At 42.8% G+C, this 17,116-nt stretch overlaps 1 protein-coding gene across 6 annotated transcripts in view; it reads left to right on the top strand.

Annotated features, from left to right (window-relative positions):
- The window catches only part of LOC128335366 (phosphatidylinositol-binding clathrin assembly protein-like), a 55,181-nt gene that overhangs the window by 6,958 nt on the left and 31,107 nt on the right, over positions 1 to 17,116 (top strand). For all 6 annotated transcript variants that reach the window (XM_053273455.1, XM_053273456.1, XM_053273453.1 and 3 more), the window contains exons 2-7: positions 9,173 to 9,315; positions 10,732 to 10,807; positions 12,623 to 12,725; positions 13,251 to 13,344; positions 13,464 to 13,575; positions 16,712 to 16,818. In XM_053273455.1, the coding sequence (XP_053129430.1) occupies positions 9,173 to 9,315; positions 10,732 to 10,807; positions 12,623 to 12,725; positions 13,251 to 13,344; positions 13,464 to 13,575; positions 16,712 to 16,818 (635 nt within the window). The remainder of the gene's footprint in view (positions 1 to 9,172; positions 9,316 to 10,731; positions 10,808 to 12,622; positions 12,726 to 13,250; positions 13,345 to 13,463; positions 13,576 to 16,711; positions 16,819 to 17,116) is intronic.

Raw genomic sequence — 17,116 nt, forward strand, 5'->3', positions numbered from 1 at the left:
TGTTCTTCCTTATTTTGCTTTTACTTTTTTTGGCGGGGGGGTGGATGAATAACAGCCAAAATGGCCCATGAGAAGGTGGCCGCCCCGCCTATCGCCCTCCCGCGCACCCAGCTGCCGGAGCCCACCTTACCCGCTCCAGCCCGAAGGAGAAGAGAGGAACTCGGAAACAGAGCTACTCTCTGTGTTAAGCTGCTGCCTATACTGTCGCAATGGACGCAATAGGCGTCCTTTGCGTCCATAGCGGCAGTTTGAGCAGTGACTTAGCACAGAGAGGAGCTCTGCTCGTGAGCTCCTCTCTTTTCCCTCGGGCTGGAGCGGGTAAGGTGGTCTTCGGCAGCTGGGTGGGCGGGAGGGCGATAGGCGGGGGCGGCGACCTTCTCATGGGCCATTTTGGCCCTTAATCTTTTTTGGGGGGGAGCGGGGAAGGTGATTTTGGGCAGCTGGGAGGGCGGGTGAGCAGGCGGCGGCGACGGCTGTGAGCGGGCGGGGGCCTCGTTGGCGGCTTCGCCGCCACCTCGCCCAGCTTCCCTGTCCCCCGTCTCGGTCTTCCCCCGCCGCCATTGCCCTCGCCTTTTTCAGGGCGGCCGCTTCTGGTTGCCTCGGCCTCCTCTCGCCGTGCCGCAGCTCATGGCCGAGGCGGCGGCAGAGGTCCTGTGTCCCTTGGGCTCTTCTGGGCCTGCGCTTCGTGCAGGCCCAGAACAGCCCAGGGAGGCAGGGACGCAGATCCCCAACGTTCCAAAGCCACGGCCACTCACTTAGCCTTTTATTATATAGGATGTAGCAATAATTTTGAGGTGCCTGCTGTTTTGTATTGGCCAGTGTGGTAGTGTAGGAGAGAGAAGGTGAACCTGTCCTCGGCCATACAATTAGTTGTGTGGCTTTGTGTCAAGCTGCTTTTTCTCGCCCTAAAGCTCTGATGATGAAACAGAATAACCACCTACTTGCTGCCCTGAGTTCCTTGGAAGGAAGCACGAGTTGCAGATGTGAGCTTTCAGTCTGCACTGGCATAATGTCTACTTAGACATAGGAGGAAACAGAAATGACTTAAAGCCAGGTGACTTCTTGGCGCCTCACTAGTCATGTATCTGCAAGAGTTATTTAAAATATTTATATCCCACTCCTCCAGTGCAATACCGTTTGGGGTGGCTAAAAAAAAGAAAGATAAAAGCGTATAAAACATAACATTGATGAAAATAAATAAATTAAAAACTTTTAAACCAGGTTTAAAAGTTTGTTTTTGTTTTTTAAAAAAATTAAACCCACTTGCTATAGCTGCAGATGAAACATAAAAAGCTTCCCCCAAAAGTCAGGTTTTAAACTTTTAATGTGTTTTCTTGAGAAGGGAACTGAGAGTTCCATGTCTGCATAATCTAGTCCTGTTTGGGACTATGTGAGGTCAACATTTTCAGGATGTGGTAATGCTGTGGTCTCTGCACTGCTAGATCTTTCAGATCTTTGTAACAATCCTAAAGTAATAAAGCAGAAGACACAGTTTGCAAAATACTCAGTATTTACTTGTCTATTTTTGTCAAATTACTAATCAGAATTGAGTAAAAGTGATTCAGAGACTGTTATGCTTTCACTCTGTCTTTCCTGTGAATTATATATGTGTGTATTAGACTTAAAAGCCTATGTATAGGGCTCAGGAAATCCACTAGTCTACTTATCTCTAATGAGTGAAAAATGATGCCTGACGAGTTATGCACCAGTGTTGCTTGACGAGTAAAATTTTTGTCTGGTTAGTGAACAGAGCCAACATTTCTTGACCCCTGCCTATGTTTTCTTTTACTGTTTTGTCTACAGCAGGGATTCTCAACGTTGGGTCCCCAGATGTTCTTGGACTTCAGCTCCTATAATCCCCAGGCCCAGTGGCCTTCGGTTGGGGATTATGGGAGCTGAAGTCCATTAACATCTGGGGACCCAACTTTGAGATTTCCTGGTCTACAGTGTATAAATAAGGCATCTGTAATGATTTTTGAGAAATTAAGTAGGTCCTCTTGTATCATTGTATTTACCTCCTCAAAAGATAATTTGTCTGAGTCTGGATTTGTACTGTGATTTTAATATGTAAATCCAGAATAACTATATGAAAAATCCACTTTTGGGAAAAATATGTCAGACAGACATTATATTGCTCTTTGCCTGCTAAAGATCCACACAGCCAGTGTTTCACTTATCATGTGAATGGCAGACAGGACGTTCACTGTAATACTGAGTATATGACCCTCCATCCATTTGAGGTCATGTACATGATGATTATAAATGAGATGGTTTTGAGCATTTTATTTAGGATATATATTATACTGGATAGTTCTCAAGATGGAGAAGTAATATTTTGGCTTCTGAAAAAATGCATCTTTTAATGAACTGTAATGGGGACTTAGTTAGTTAGACTTAGGTTGCTTTTTAAAAGCGTGTTGAAATGGGCAAGAAATGGCTTGGGCTACAGGTGCAAGAGTGAAATTGGGCTATGAACTGGATTTGATTTCTAGGCTCTTATTAAATTATGACATCAACGGGTGTGATTTTTTTTGTTTGGTTTCAACCATATTCCAACACTTCCTTGCATCTTAAGTATTGGACTTAGAGATTTTATTGTTTCTGTAGATCTGTTGTATTCATTTGGGAATGAATATTGCTTGACTGATACTTTCAGAATTAGAAAAATGGGCAAAGTAGCTCTCCTCTTCCCTGAAATTAGTATGTAGCACTTAGAACAGTGACAACCAACTGTTGGCCCATGGTCTGAATTTGGTCTCTTCCCTGCTTCTAATCTGGCATATGAAACGAGAAGTTGCCACAAAAAACACACCCCACCACTTCAGTGGGGCAGATATCTTCTAGATGTCCTTACTTCATGCAGAGTGCCTTGCAAATCTTCCTCTTGTTTTTAGCCCGAATAGATTGTTTTTCATCTCCGCCACCATCACCGAGGCCTTTGAAGCTTCCCTTCTTTGAGGCAGTCTTTTCTCCAGGCCAAAGAAGGTGGCTGTTGTTTGGTTCCTAAACCAATATTTTATTTGGTTCCTAACTTTTTAGTTCTAAGGCATTGTTGCATAAACATTTTTTTCCTGTTCCAGCATCCAGACCTCGCAGAATCCACAACAAACCCCCCAGCTAAGCTTCCTTGCTGTAGAAAGGTCTTCTCCAGAGTTGGGGCAGGTATCTGAAACCCACCTCACATTGTTCCTCTTTAAAAGCAGATTTTTATGCTTCTGTCAGGGCTTCATAGAGCAGTAATGTGTCAGTGAGTGTCTCTTCATAGGAATGAGACCACTAAGAAACGACTGGATCTTACATGGGGCTTAGGAGGCTGTGCCTCTGGTGAGGACTCTTGAAAGTAATTCAGGTACTTGAATGCAGGAAGCCTGCAAACGTTTACTAAACTGGACATTACCTACTTAACAAAGCATCACATGGATTTCAAAAAGTCCATGCCTCTTCTCTGAAGAAAATGTTGTTGCAAAGAATGGTGCAGCCACAGTTGGAGTACTGTGTACAGTTCTGGACACCATACCTCAGAAAGAACATTATAGAACTGGAAAAGGTGCAGAAGAGGGCAACCCAGGTGATCAGGGGCCTAGAGCACCTTCCTTATGAGGAAAGGCTACAACACCTGGGGCTTTTTAGTTTAGAAAAAAAGACTGAGGTGAGACATGATCGAGGTCTATAAAATCATGCATGGTGTGGAGAAAGGGGATAGAGAGAAAACGTTCTCCCATAGCACTAGAACTAGGGGTCATCCCATGAAACGGATTGCCAAGAAAGTTAGGACCGACAAAAGGAAGTACTCTTTCACACAACTCCTAATTAGCCTGTGGAATTCTCTGCCACAAGATGTGGTGACAGCCAACAGCCAGGATGGTTTTAAGAAGAGTTTAGATAAATTCATGGAGGACAGGTTTATCAGTGGCTACTAGTCTGAGGGCTATAGGCCACCTCCAGCCTTGGAGGCAAGATGCCTCTAAATCCCAGTTGCAGGGAAGCAACAGCAGGAGAGGGGGCATGCCCTCAGCTCTTGCTTGTGGGCTTCCCAGAGGCATCTGGTGGGCCACTGTGTGAAACATGATGCTGGACTAAATAAGCCTTGGGCCTGATCCAGTAGGGCTGTTCTTAAGTTAGAAGAGCTTGTCAGTCTTACGCTAACTTGATCTAATCTTCACAGAGGGACCAGCTCCAGTTTGCTGTGCTTGTTTTCTGTGTTGCTGGTCTGAATATTTGAGCATCCAGGTGTCTTAAGAGAAAAGCAGGGTAGCGTGCCTTTATGTGAATAGTCTTGAGCACATATAGGGAATCTGAAATTCTGATACATCTGCTACTATTTAGGCCTGCTCGGCTTGTGCCCAAACACAGCTGGCCTCATTCTGCCATGCACTGTGGTCTGCTCAGCCCCAGTTCAAGGCTGCCACCTGGAAGAGGAAGCTGAGAGAGCTGCGGACTGTGGTTTGACTAGGTGTGGCACGTGTAGGAACTGGGAATTGTCTTCATTCCTTTTGCTATGTAAACTGCTTTGGAACTCTGTTAGTGATGTATAAATATTCCAGATACATAATTTTACATTTCTGCTGGGCTGCATAGAAGTCTGCTTTCAAATTGATGAATGGGGGTTGTCCAGTATTTATACAATTGCTGAAAGTGGTATTTTAGTAGAAATGGGAGTCTGCATGGTCTTTATTTATTTATTTATTTTTACATTTATATCCCGCTCTTCCTCCAAGGAGCCCAGAGCGGTGTACTACATACTTGAGTTTCTCTTTCACAACAACCCTGTGAAGTAGGTTAGGCTGAGAGAGAAGTGACTGGCCCCGAGTCACCCAGCTTGTATCATGGCTGAATGGGGATTTGAACTCGGGTCTCCCCGGTCCTAGTCCAGCACTCTAACCACTACACCATGCTGGCTACCTGAAAACATTTGATGAAAACCACCCTGAGCCATTTTTGGAAGGGTGGTATATAAATCAAATAAATAAAAATAATTTTAAAAAATGCTAGAGATTGCCCAGCAGTTAGACCCGGAGTAGAAATAATATAATTCTGTGTATTTGAAGTCCTGGGTTTCAAGTAAATGCTAGCATTTTCTTGACTTCCAGAAGTTGATGTTTGACCACCATTATATGTTTCCATCTTGTGAAGCATCATGCTTTTGTGCTTACTTAATCACACGCATTTAGCTGACTAAATCAAAGTTATGTCCATTATATAAAAAAGCAGTTCTTAATCAGTTCCTTTATTTGGACCAACCAGTATTTGCAGCATAGTTTAGGAGCCTCTGAGTTGCACAAACCTTTTCCTCAGGCTGGATGTTTAAGAAACAGTTTGAAAGGGTGGAACTGAATGAGTCTCGGCAAGGGTGTGGTGTAAGCCCTTGTCTGCAAATTGTTTCAGGCTTAAGGGTGCGAACCACAAAAGTTTCCCAGCGCCACCCTCTCCCTTCCCCACAGTGGTGCAGGCAACAGCAGCCAAACTCCAGCAAATCCGAGTCTCACCTGGGGTCCAGAAACCACACAGGCCAGCTGCTGTGCAACAGCCACCAGGCGTGCTGCAGCTGGTCAACCCGTGGCTGGATGTTGCATAGCAGCCGAGATACGTAGTCCCTGGACCGGGTATGCAGTGGTCGAGGCAGCTCGGAGTTTACAGCACAGTTGCCTGACAGTGCTGTATGGCACAGCAGAATGGGCTCTAAAATGGTAATAGAGGAAATCTGAGTTTTAGTCTCAGGTTACACAGAGGCATGCTTGGACAAAGAAGCACTTGAGAAGCTCTCTTTGAAAATATTAAAGACCGGTCAAATGTGATGATTGTCTTTAGCACTGATTAGAATCCACCAGTCTTTTGGAAGGCAGACGATATCGGTGATCATGATAATAATAAATTGTATTTGTCAGCCCCCTCATAACAAATTGTTCTCTGGGCAGCTCACAACATGACATTAAAACATCCAATAAAACACATCAAATACACACACACACACCCCGCCACCATCAACAAAATAATTTAAAAACATTTTTTTAAATAGTTTTTAAAAGCCTGAGTAAACAGAAGGGTCTTCACCTGGCATCTAAAAGAACAAAGTGATGGTGCCAGGTGATCCTCACTGTGGAGGCTGTTCTGTACATGGGGTGTGACCACTGAAAGGACCCTCTCGCTAGTAGCCCCTCGCCTCATTTGTCAGGGGCACTCGGAGCAAGGCCTCCAAAGAAGCTTTTAAGGTCCAAGTCGGGACACATGGGGCAAGGCCCAAGTGCAAATCAGCAGACAGAAAATGGGGTGAAGCTCCCTAGCATTTTTGGGTGCTGGATGCAGTGCCCGCTTTTGTTGAAGGCTTGTCTCAGTTGGCAAAGGAACGTTTGGGTGATGATCTTCTGCCCACAGCTACGAGTGTGTCTGCGGAGACAAATGGTATAACCGTGGTCAGCGGAGGCGAGGCTTCTGAGTGCATTAGTGTGTGGGTGGGGTGATGAGCAACTGGGCAGTGCCTTAATGAAACCACAAGCGATGTTTCCAGACCAGTATCACTTTGCAGATTCTGATCCAAACCATGGCTGGGAGGATCATGAGTGAGTGCTAACTTGTGCATCCCCATGCATGGCTGAACACCCTGCTCCGTGCTGAAATCTGCTGCTCCATCCTGGACCGATGGCAGTTTAGTCTCTGGTTGAAAGCCGCTAGTGAAGCCCATCACTGCATGTGGCAGGTTGTTCCACTGTCGAACAGCTCTTACAGTTAAGAAGATGCACTTTCTTGTCCTTGTTGATGTTTAGCCAGTACCACCCAGCACACACATCCATAGAAGCAGAAAGGCCAAGCTTGCTCATTATAAAGCACTGACTGCTTCATCCTATACCTTTAGCTAGTGGAGGAGAATTTGCTTCACTACTTCAGATTTTATCTGTACTCAACATCGGTCCAGAACAGGGTTTCTTATCATACTGAGTCGTCCAATGGGTTTATTGTGGAAGATAGTCTTCTAGTATCCAGGGAAGCACGGGCAATGAAATATAGGGAGATTCTGCTGCAGCCAATCAAGTACCAGTTTCCGAGGAAGAATTGTGGAGACCCTTCCAGTGTGCTGAGACTGGTACGTAAGAGGCAGCATTTCTTAGGGAATACTGTGTTTCATAGAGCCAAATGACCATTGTGAGCCTAGGGGAAAACCATGATGTTAGAATCTGAGATGAGCTTGCTGAATTGTTCTGGTAATTATTACAATAGCAGCTCTGTGTTTTCTTCTAAAATGCAACTTGTCCTGATTTTGCCTTTAGACAAACGAGTTTAAGGAACATATGCAAATCAAAGTGATTTACCAGAAAATTCAGAGGGACTCTGGGTCCCATACAATTGAATACTGTTGAATTGGTTCCTCAGAACCAAGACTTGGGTTATATGCTGGCTCTCTAGCCTGTGGTCATCTTGCTAACACACATGATGTATTTGTATTAAGAAATGAAGCACACACACACACACACACACACACACACACACACACCACCCCACAAAAACAAAAAAACACCCAAACACCCCAGTTTTCAACAGGATATACTAAGAGTTGTCTCTAGTTCATGGGCTAATGTTTATTAAAGAGTAATGTTCCTAAAAATTGATTACGCTTTCTTACCAATATAAGCCAGTTTCTATGCAAATGAAATCTTGGCTTTTTTGCCCAGGCTTTCATATGAATGTTGTTTTTTGTGCCTGCTGTTCTGTATTTTATGGTCCTATTGTATGTTTTTAAAAAAACTTTTAATTAGATTTGTATTTTATATTCCAATTTAATATTAATATTGTGCAACTGTTTTATAGTCTTAAGTGTTTTGCAAACCACCCTGAGATTGTTTTAATGAAAGGTGGAGTTTAACAGTAGGTAGATAAATAAATAAAGACCCTGAAGAGAGTTCAGCACTCTGGGTGGAGAGTGTTAGGGGTCTCCAAGGCTGCATCGGGAACTTTGGCCTCTTGTTTGGTACTTGAAAACCACAAGTACAGTGTCAAGGCTTTAATTCTGCTACCCAGTAGAAGGCCAGTAGCATTTCACAATTCTTTGACTTTGGCAGGAATTCATTTGAAGGGCATTGATCAAGCTAATATGTAACCAGGCAACTAATAGCATGTATCTAGAAAGCGAAAACTCCTAAATTTGGTGAGCGACAGCACAGATTTGGTAAAATCTGAGAGCTAATTATAAATTTGTTTACGAAGGTTAAACATTTTTAAAAGCTGGAACAGATTTAGCTTGCTTGGCTGCAGCAGAGGGAGAGGTCAGAGAGCCAGGCCCTCTCCATTGGCTTTGTTGGGACCAATTTGTGATTTGGCTCTTGCCTTTCAAAAGCTGTGCAGCCAGCTACCCTCCATCAGAGATGTTGATGGAGTGGTGTGTGTGTGAGTGTTTGTGTGTGTGAGAGAGAGAGAGAGAGAGAGAAACTGATATATTTATTCCCAAATTTTGTAACCTGCTTTGAGAACTCAGGTAGGAAAGCAGGATAAAAATCTAAAAACCAAACTAACGATACACATGCCCCACTCTCTTGCGATTACTTGTTCTGGCAGTAGGAGTCTATAGTATTTCTAACTAAAGGATGGATGATGCCAGAAAAGTATGGAGCTGAACTTAGCTAAAGACCAGAGGAGGCTGCTTTCAGCAAATCTTTGTTGGGGCACATCCTTTTGCTGAGTCAGACCCTTGGTCCATATAGCTCAGTATTGTCTACACAGGCTGGCAGTGGCCCTCCAGGGTTTCTGGCATGGCTATTTCCCAGCCCTGCCTGGAGATGCTGGCAATTGGATCTGGAATTTTCTGCATGTCAAGTGTGAGCTCTTCCACTGAGCTATAGTCCCTCCCCAAGTAGCAAAAGCTAACCTGCAAGAGCAATTTGATAGTAAGATATGTGATGTTGGGAAGTTGTGTTGGGGCTTGTTGCTTATGATAGTCTTAACACACACATGCAGGTTTTTCCACTGTATTGGTATTGTTGAAGAAAAATGACGGATAGGGTACAGGAGGAAAGCACAGTACGAGAGAGATGCTTGTCAGCCAATGAAAGGCTACAGAAGCATGTTTCCCATTTTCCCAGCTTGCCTGCCGAGTACTTACTGAGCTATATCTTCAGTCTGCTGTTTCTGCCATATTTGCCTCTGTTTTTGACTTAACTGAAGTCTCTTGCATCTTCTGTTTTAGATCTAATTCAATGCACGAACGAGATGAATGTGAATATCCCGCAGCTGGCAGACACACTTTTTGAGCGGACGGTGAACAGTAGTTGGGTAGTAGTGTTCAAAGCTCTAATTACAACGCACCACCTCATGATGTACGGAAATGAGGTAAAACTGCCGTGCCTTGTCATAGATTGTTGGGTCTGCCTACCATTACATGCAACAAAGTGCCAATAATTTCTGAAAGCAAGTAGTTACATGTCTGATTACATTTCTATTCCCCCTGCCCCCTGTAAAAACCCTACATTAGTGGGTTTATGGAATGAATTGTCAGCACAGTGATACCATGCTATCATGGGTGAATCTAACTTGCCCGAAATTCACTCCTCCACTCCAGCAGCATCTGGTGGGCCACTGTGTGAAACAGGATGCTGGACTAGATGGGCCTCCTTGGGCCTGATCCAGCAGGGCTGTTCTTATGTTCTTAAAGGCACAGGAACTCTGATTTGTATCTAGCAATTATAATTCACATGCTAGATATAAAGATAACCTCATCATATTAGAAGTGTTCCGGCACATTGTTACCATGGGTGAATTTGAAGAATTCTCTCAGAATGGTAGACTTCATAGAGGATATGCTTATGGCCTGATGGGTTACTACTTGGACTTGGAGATTCTGTGCGCAGTGAGATTGGGAGCAAGTCTTGGGCCCACCCCCGATTTCAAAACGCAGGATCCACATTTGAAATGCAGGATCTCCCTGACATTGTGGGATGAAACTAATTTTCTAGTGCTGCTCTTGTGGGCTTAATAAATCTGCATAGTGCAGTGCATAACTTCTACCCATAGTGAGGGCAGCTGGAAGGAGCAGGGTGTGTGCCAGCTGGGGGCCATTTCCAGCCTTGCTGTTGAAGAGCTAATAGTCCCTTATTGCTTATATGCTTGCAGCAGTGTTGGCTGTAACAGGGATTCCCAAATGTTGCTGACTACAGCTCCCATAACCCCCAGCCAAAAGCCACTGCAGCTGTGGAAGATGAGGATTGCAGTCACTCCATCTGGGAATCCTTGTTACAGGCAACACCGGCCTGCAGCATCTGTTGAGGGTCGAAAGTGGCAGTGATGGAAGGGAAAGTGTTGCTGCCTGCAGTTCCCACTCCCAGCTCCACACTCGTCCCACTCGAAGAGTGTAGGTGGATCTTTTGCTTTGAGTAGAACTGAGACGACAGTGTGTTTCCACACGTGTGACTTGATGGGGTCTGTGGAAGGTGACTTGTGTGTATGTAATGGGCACCCTGTTCTGTTGCTACTCCCCTTCCAGCACCCCAGAGTTTGTAAAGCAGGATAGCTGTGAACCATGTTACACACTGGGCTCACTGAATAGTTCAGTTCCAGTTTTTGGCTCTGCTCAGCACTGACTGTCAAACGCATAGCTGTCAGTATTTCTGATTTGCTCAGTATTAGATGTAAATTGATCAGTTGTAGTCAAGGCATGTCACCTATAGAGTCACTTAGAAAGAACTTCTTTTAATCTTCTGATTTCTGTGGAAAGAAAGTAATCTGAAATCTAACTCTTTTTGCCAACAGCGCTTTATCCAATACTTAGCATCTCGAAACACACTGTTTAATCTAAACAACTATCTGGATAAAAGTGCGATGCAGGGTAAGGAATTTTTTCTCTCCTTCTGAGAGGCAAATTGCAATCTGTATCATTTATGTACAGAAGGGATGTTGAGAATTCAGCCGTACTGAGTATTATCCCTTGTTTTGAAAAAAGTTGCTCTTGAATTTATTTATTTATTTATTTATTTATTTATTTATTTATTTAAATTTAAAGTGTTAAGACAATACCGTATTCACATTTAGTTGTACTCTACAGTTTCATTTATCTGATTTGATAGCCTTGCAACCTTGTCCAATGTAGGTTTATTTGGAAATCTCATTGGCTTTGGTGAAACTTACTCGAAAGTAAACACATCTAGGAGTGCAGCCTTGCGCAGCCGATAGGAGCTTGTGTGAGTCTTGTAAAATGCTGGGTGGATTGATTTTAAATCAGGGCAATTTATTTTATTTTTAGCATTTCTATTCTTCCTTTCTAGAATTAAAATGTATTCAAGGCAGCACATGGATAAAAGAAAAATCAGTGTTTAATATATTTTATCAAATTTCAGTAACTCTGAAACACAAAATCAGCATGAAAGCGGCAATAATGAGAAACGCTTTGTGTAAAATAAAAAATGAGAGAGACCAGATTTAGCTGCCTGCTGAATTTCCTTTGGCAGAGAGCCTGAGTGTTGGTGTCACTACAAGAGAGACTCGGCTCTTGTGCTATACCTGCATGCATACTAACTGGGGGTTCTAACAATTAAAACATGCAGGTTTGCAATTTAGAGCCTTTATATGACCCGGGGACATAATCCAAAACTTCTGATCATGTGTTGCAGTGAGAGAGATTTCCTTCGGGCACTCTCGGTACATAGGCAAAGATTCTAAGCAAGACCGCTTAGTTTGAAGCCTAAGGCTGAGATCTTATACATATTTAATTTTAAGTAAGTGCCATTGATCAGAGTAGGACTTAACTTCTGTGTAAAAAGTGCATAGGATCAGGCTGTAAGTATCAAGATATTTCCACAAGCAAGAGCTGGTTTTAACTGGGCAACATAGTTTTTCTCACTGAGATGGAAAGTAAATGTCCCTGGCTGTTTAGGTAAGAGTTTATTCAAAATTTGAGAAATGAACCCATGCTCTGGGAGTTGGAGGGCATAAAATGGAAGTGCTGGATCATCCATATGGGATCTGGATGATCCTGGTGATATACAGGAATGGTGTCTCTTGGGTCGTAACACCTGTGCTGGTCCCCAACTCCAGTGGGAAGCCCACAATAATAATACACTATGTGATTTTATTGTGTCATTAGTAATGCTTAGTCTTGGAAGTCAGGTTATGGTTCTCTCTTGCACAGAAAAGAGCTGTATGAGATGTCAGCATGCTTGTTCGTATTAACTTGGCATTTCATTTAAAACCAGATTATTTTAAAAATGAGACCCTTGCTATAGTTTAAAAAACCAAACAGTTAAAAAGTTACAATTTTTATCACCTCTGGTAGAAGGAGCTTTTGATAATTCTCAGTTAAAATCAGTTTGTTGGTGATCGTACAAAATAAATTAACTTAAACGCCAGTATGAGCCATCAAGCTATTCTAAGCAAGAGCTGTGAGATAGCCTGGCAGGTTATCTGTCCGTGGCAATCTTTATGAATTTATGGAAGCAACGTTGCCATTCAAAGAAACCTCAGCTGCCAAGGCCTAGAAGCATGAAAGTTTTATACTACTAGCTACTAGATTTTGTATAATACTGAAAAGGGTGGGAAGGAGATGCCCGTGGTCCTGGAATTAATATGGAGTGCCAATAACACTGAATGAGACAGGAGCGGCGAAGGAATGTCTAAAATGTCTAATTGAAAAATGCTCTGTTTCCAGGCTATGATATGTCTACCTTCATCAGACGATACAGCAGATACTTGAATGAAAAAGCACTTTCTTACAGACTTGTAGCAGTTGATTTCACCAAAATGAAAAGAGGGTAAGAATTCAGCTTGTGGAGTACAGTATTCCTGCTATTCAGTGGGAATGGATGCCTGTCAGAATGTTTGGTCAAGGCAAAGTTTGGCCTTAAGGAAATCTGCAGCAAAAAACAAAACTCCCAAACAAAACCTCATTCAAGGTTAACAGTGGCAGAATGGTGCTGGTCATTTGGAAAAATCATGATTTTGGCTGTATGTGAATTGGGTGCTGTGTACTGCTTACATTGCCACTACTGTAGCAGTGTGCACCCTAGCTAAATAGCAGAGCTATTTAAATATTCCTTGAAGGAGATTTCTGGAGCTTTAAATATTTCTTGAACGATCAGGTACACAACTTGGAAAAATTCTGTTTATGCAGCCTGACCCTACACATGCTTACTTGGAAGTGAATCCCACTGAGTTGAATGTGACTTACTCACAAAGTAAGCATGCAGAGGATTGCAGCCTTTGGTGTCCTGATCTGCCTGGCATTGTGTGCTCTATGCTTGTATACTTCTGATGTATTTTCCATTGTGTTTTTGAAGAATTGATGGTGTGATGAGAACAATGAATACTGAAAAACTTTTGAAAACTCTTCCAATTATTCAGAATCAACTTGATGCACTTCTCGACTTTGATGTAAGCACCAAAATTGTCTTATAATCAATTGTTGGTTTATAGAGTGGGAAGACATGTGTTGTGATTTCATGCCCTGTCCTTTGATTTTTTTCCCCTCGATCTCTCTGCTTTTTACACAGGCAAACCCAAATGAACTAACGAATGGTGTAATAAACGCTGCCTTCATGCTCCTCTTTAAAGATTCCATTAGGCTTTTTGCAGCCTATAATGAGGGGATTATTAACCTGTTAGGTATGTGAAAACAGTAAATGAAAATTGTTGTAAACGTTTACAAGTGGAGATGTGTGTAAATATGCAGCTGTGGTTTTTCTGTGCAATCCTTTGGATCAGTTTTCTCCATTTACTTCTTCACACACGCACAACCCCATTCACAGTATTCTCACACCATATATACCCACTACTTTCATACACATAACATTCTTGTATAGTTGCACACCACATTCTTAACAGTTAATCAGCACTCTGAGGGTGTTTACTCTCTTCTCTGCTGCATCCTTTACCATAGTCCCATCTGTCCCTACAGCTAGTGTGCTGGAAGTCAGTCTCTCTCTCTCTCTCTCTTAGGCTGATGTCTAAGGAGAGCTCATTTCAATCCACTGAAGCCAGAGCTCTTACCAGTAGCTGCAGAGCTTTCAAATGATATAGTCTCTGAGTTACCTCTGTTTTATTTTATTTTCTTGCGGTTATCTGACCTTGGGGGGGAGTGAGTTGGCAAAATTGCTCTAAAATAACCTATATATATCCTGTGCTCTTAATTTTATATGCTGTCCATGTCCCTATGGTCATAGTAAGTACACAGAAAGACCATAAAGACAGATGTCCAGTTCAAGGAGATCAGTAACAGAAATGTGCGCTTCTGAAGTGCTTTTCCTTAGGCTTAGTGAAAGTAAGACTTCAGTAGCTAAAGCTTTTTCTATAAGGGTCTGATTCTTTGGAAGATACAGCAGCTTGACTTGTCAGTGCTTGAGATTGTAATAGCATTTTCTTTGTAGGTAGCCTTGCTAATTAGGTTCTAAAAGTCAAATATATTTGACTAGTATTTTTAAGCCCGTTAAAATAACGGGCGCTAGTACCTTTTTGTTGTTGTTGTTGTCCTTTATTCCTTCTCCCTTTCTCTTGCCCCCTTTTTTTTCTTTCTCTCCCTCTTCCTCTCTTTCCTTTCCTCTCTCTCCCTCTCCCTCTTTTCCTTCCTTTCTTCCACTTTTTCTCATTTTCTTTCTTTTTCTTTCTCTTTTCCTCTTTTCTTTCTGTAATGGGCGCGCTCTTTGGGGCTGGCGGTTTTTTTGTTTTTGTTTTGTCTTTCTCCCTCACTTCTTCTATTTTTTTCCTTTGTTCTTTACTTCTTTCTTTCCTATTTTCCCTTTCTCCCTCCTTGTTTATTTTGTTCTTTTCTCTCCCTTCTCTCTCTTCTCTCTTATTCCTTCTTTTTTTCTTTTCTTCTCTCTATTGTCCTGTCTCCCTCCTGCACTCCTTCTTTTCTGTCTGTCTGCCATACAGAGCTCCTCTCTGTGCAAAGCCTCTCTTCGAACTGGTGTTTTGGTTGCAAAGGACGCCTATTGCGTCCTTGCTTCCATAGCGGCAGTTCGAGCTGAGGCTTTGCACAGAGAGGAGCTCTGTATGCAAACTCCTTTCTCCTATTGAGAATAGGGACTCCTTACCGGGTAAGGAGTAATCAGGCAGCTGGGAGGGTGGTCGGTCGGCGGCGGCCGCGGGGACATTTTTTGGGGCCACTTAGGCCCTTAATCGTGTGGGGGGGGAGCGGGGAAGGAGGAATCGGCCAGCTAGGAGGGTGGGCGGTCGGTTGGTGGCGGCGGCGGCGGCAATTTTTTGGGCCATTTAGGCCCTTAATCATGTGGGGGGGGAGCAGAGAAGGAGGAATAGGGTGGCCGCGGCAGCATGTGCATGGGCCGTTCGGGCCAACATGGCCGCCCGTGTCTGGGCGGCTGTATCTTCTCCGCAATTTTTTTGGGCCATTTAGGCCCTTAATCATGTGGGGGGGGGGAGCGGGGAAGGAGGAATCGGCTGGCTGCAGCAGCTGCGGCAGCACTTGCATGGCCAACATGGCCGCCCATACCTGGGCGGCCGTGTCTTTTTGGGCCGATCTGGGTATGCGCTCCGCGCATGTCCAGAACAGCCCAAAAAGACACAGGCAGCACGGCCGCACAACGAAGGGTTTTATGGTATAGGATATATTTTCAGAACCTTGTAGGCCCCATTCTGGTGCACAACAATAATAAATGATGTGCAGCATAATCCTGTATGTGTATGCCTGCTAGCTGGACAAAAGGGTAGCTTTCAAAGTGGTCCCTGTCCCCATTCAGCCCCAGTTCAGCATCTCTCTAGTTGCTGGTGACTGCCTTGCATTTCCATATAGATTGCAAAATTATGTGGGGACAGGGAGGTGGTTACTTTTTCTGCATAAGCCACTTTGAGAACGTTTCAACAAAATGGTGTATAAATATTCATAACAACAACAACAACTAATAATAATAATGATGATGATGATGTATGTTAGAAGTAAGTCCACTGTTCAGTGATCTGTACTCCCAAGTGTAGATAGGATTGCAGCCGTCTTAATGCATGTTCATTATAACAGTACTTGCAGCATCAAATACGAAGATGATGAAAATGTATGTACCAGTTTTCAACAAAAGTTCTCAAAGTGGTTTACATAGATATAAAGAAATAAAATGGTTCCCTGTCCCCATAGGGCGCGTAATCTAAAAAAACATGCAAGATCGACACCAGCAACAGCCACTGGAGGGATGCTGTGCTGGGGTTGGATAGGACCAGTTGCTCTCCCCCTGCTCAATAAAGAGAATCACCGCTTTTAAAAGGTGCTTCTTAGCTCAGTTAGCAGGGGTTATGTATTCAGGAGACAAATCTCTAGGTCAGCATTTCTGTTTGTGAACAAAGCAGCTGTCTGTAATCACCGAAGCAGAATGATACCTTTTAATAAGGTGTTTCAATTCTTATTTGTAAACCATAGGAAATGTCAGGATGGCATGATAAATAAATGTTCAAAAGTTTGGAAACATGGGTATCCTATTTCCTCCTGACTGAACAAACTTGTTTGTTGACAGTAATGTTAGGCCTAAAATCTGCAAGTCCTAATGACATTTGCAGATATTTAAAGTTTAAAATAAAACTTACAACATTTGGGCTAATGGGCATATAGCAAATCTTAGTATGCTTAAAAACTAATACATCTATCAAAAATTTAATTGTTTTTGCACAGACAAACTTTGTTTCTATAATTAATCTTCCTTGTAATTACCTTCCTAATCCCTTTTTGAATATTATGCTACAGTCCTTTATTTCTAAATTTTATAAATGCTTTTTTCCCCTTTTGAATTTCATGCTTCAGAAAAATATTTTGATATGAAGAAGAACCAGTGCAAAGAAGGTCTGGATATTTACAAAAAGTTCTTAGCCAGAATGACCAAATTGTCAGAATTCCTCAAAGTGGCAGAGGTAAATACATCCAGTAGCATCGATAGTATTTCATCTTGCTCTCTGTACTGGTACAGTAATAAGTGCATACAATCACAATTATCACTTCATATTTTCCTGAAAATCTAGTACTGTTATTGTTGTTGCATTGTAAACATCACCTCCAATACGTATATTGAGAGATCTTGAAAGTCTAGTTTTACTGATTTTCATAAATTAGGAAATGTCTTTGTTGAACAAGAATTAAAAAGTATTTCCTGAGCACGATTTTTCCAGATAGTGCCAAACTTCTGACCAACTATTTATGGCTCTTTCCAGT

This window comes from Hemicordylus capensis, chromosome 11 (genome assembly GCF_027244095.1).
Source record: "Hemicordylus capensis ecotype Gifberg chromosome 11, rHemCap1.1.pri, whole genome shotgun sequence".
Taxonomy (NCBI): Eukaryota; Metazoa; Chordata; class Lepidosauria; order Squamata; family Cordylidae; genus Hemicordylus; species Hemicordylus capensis.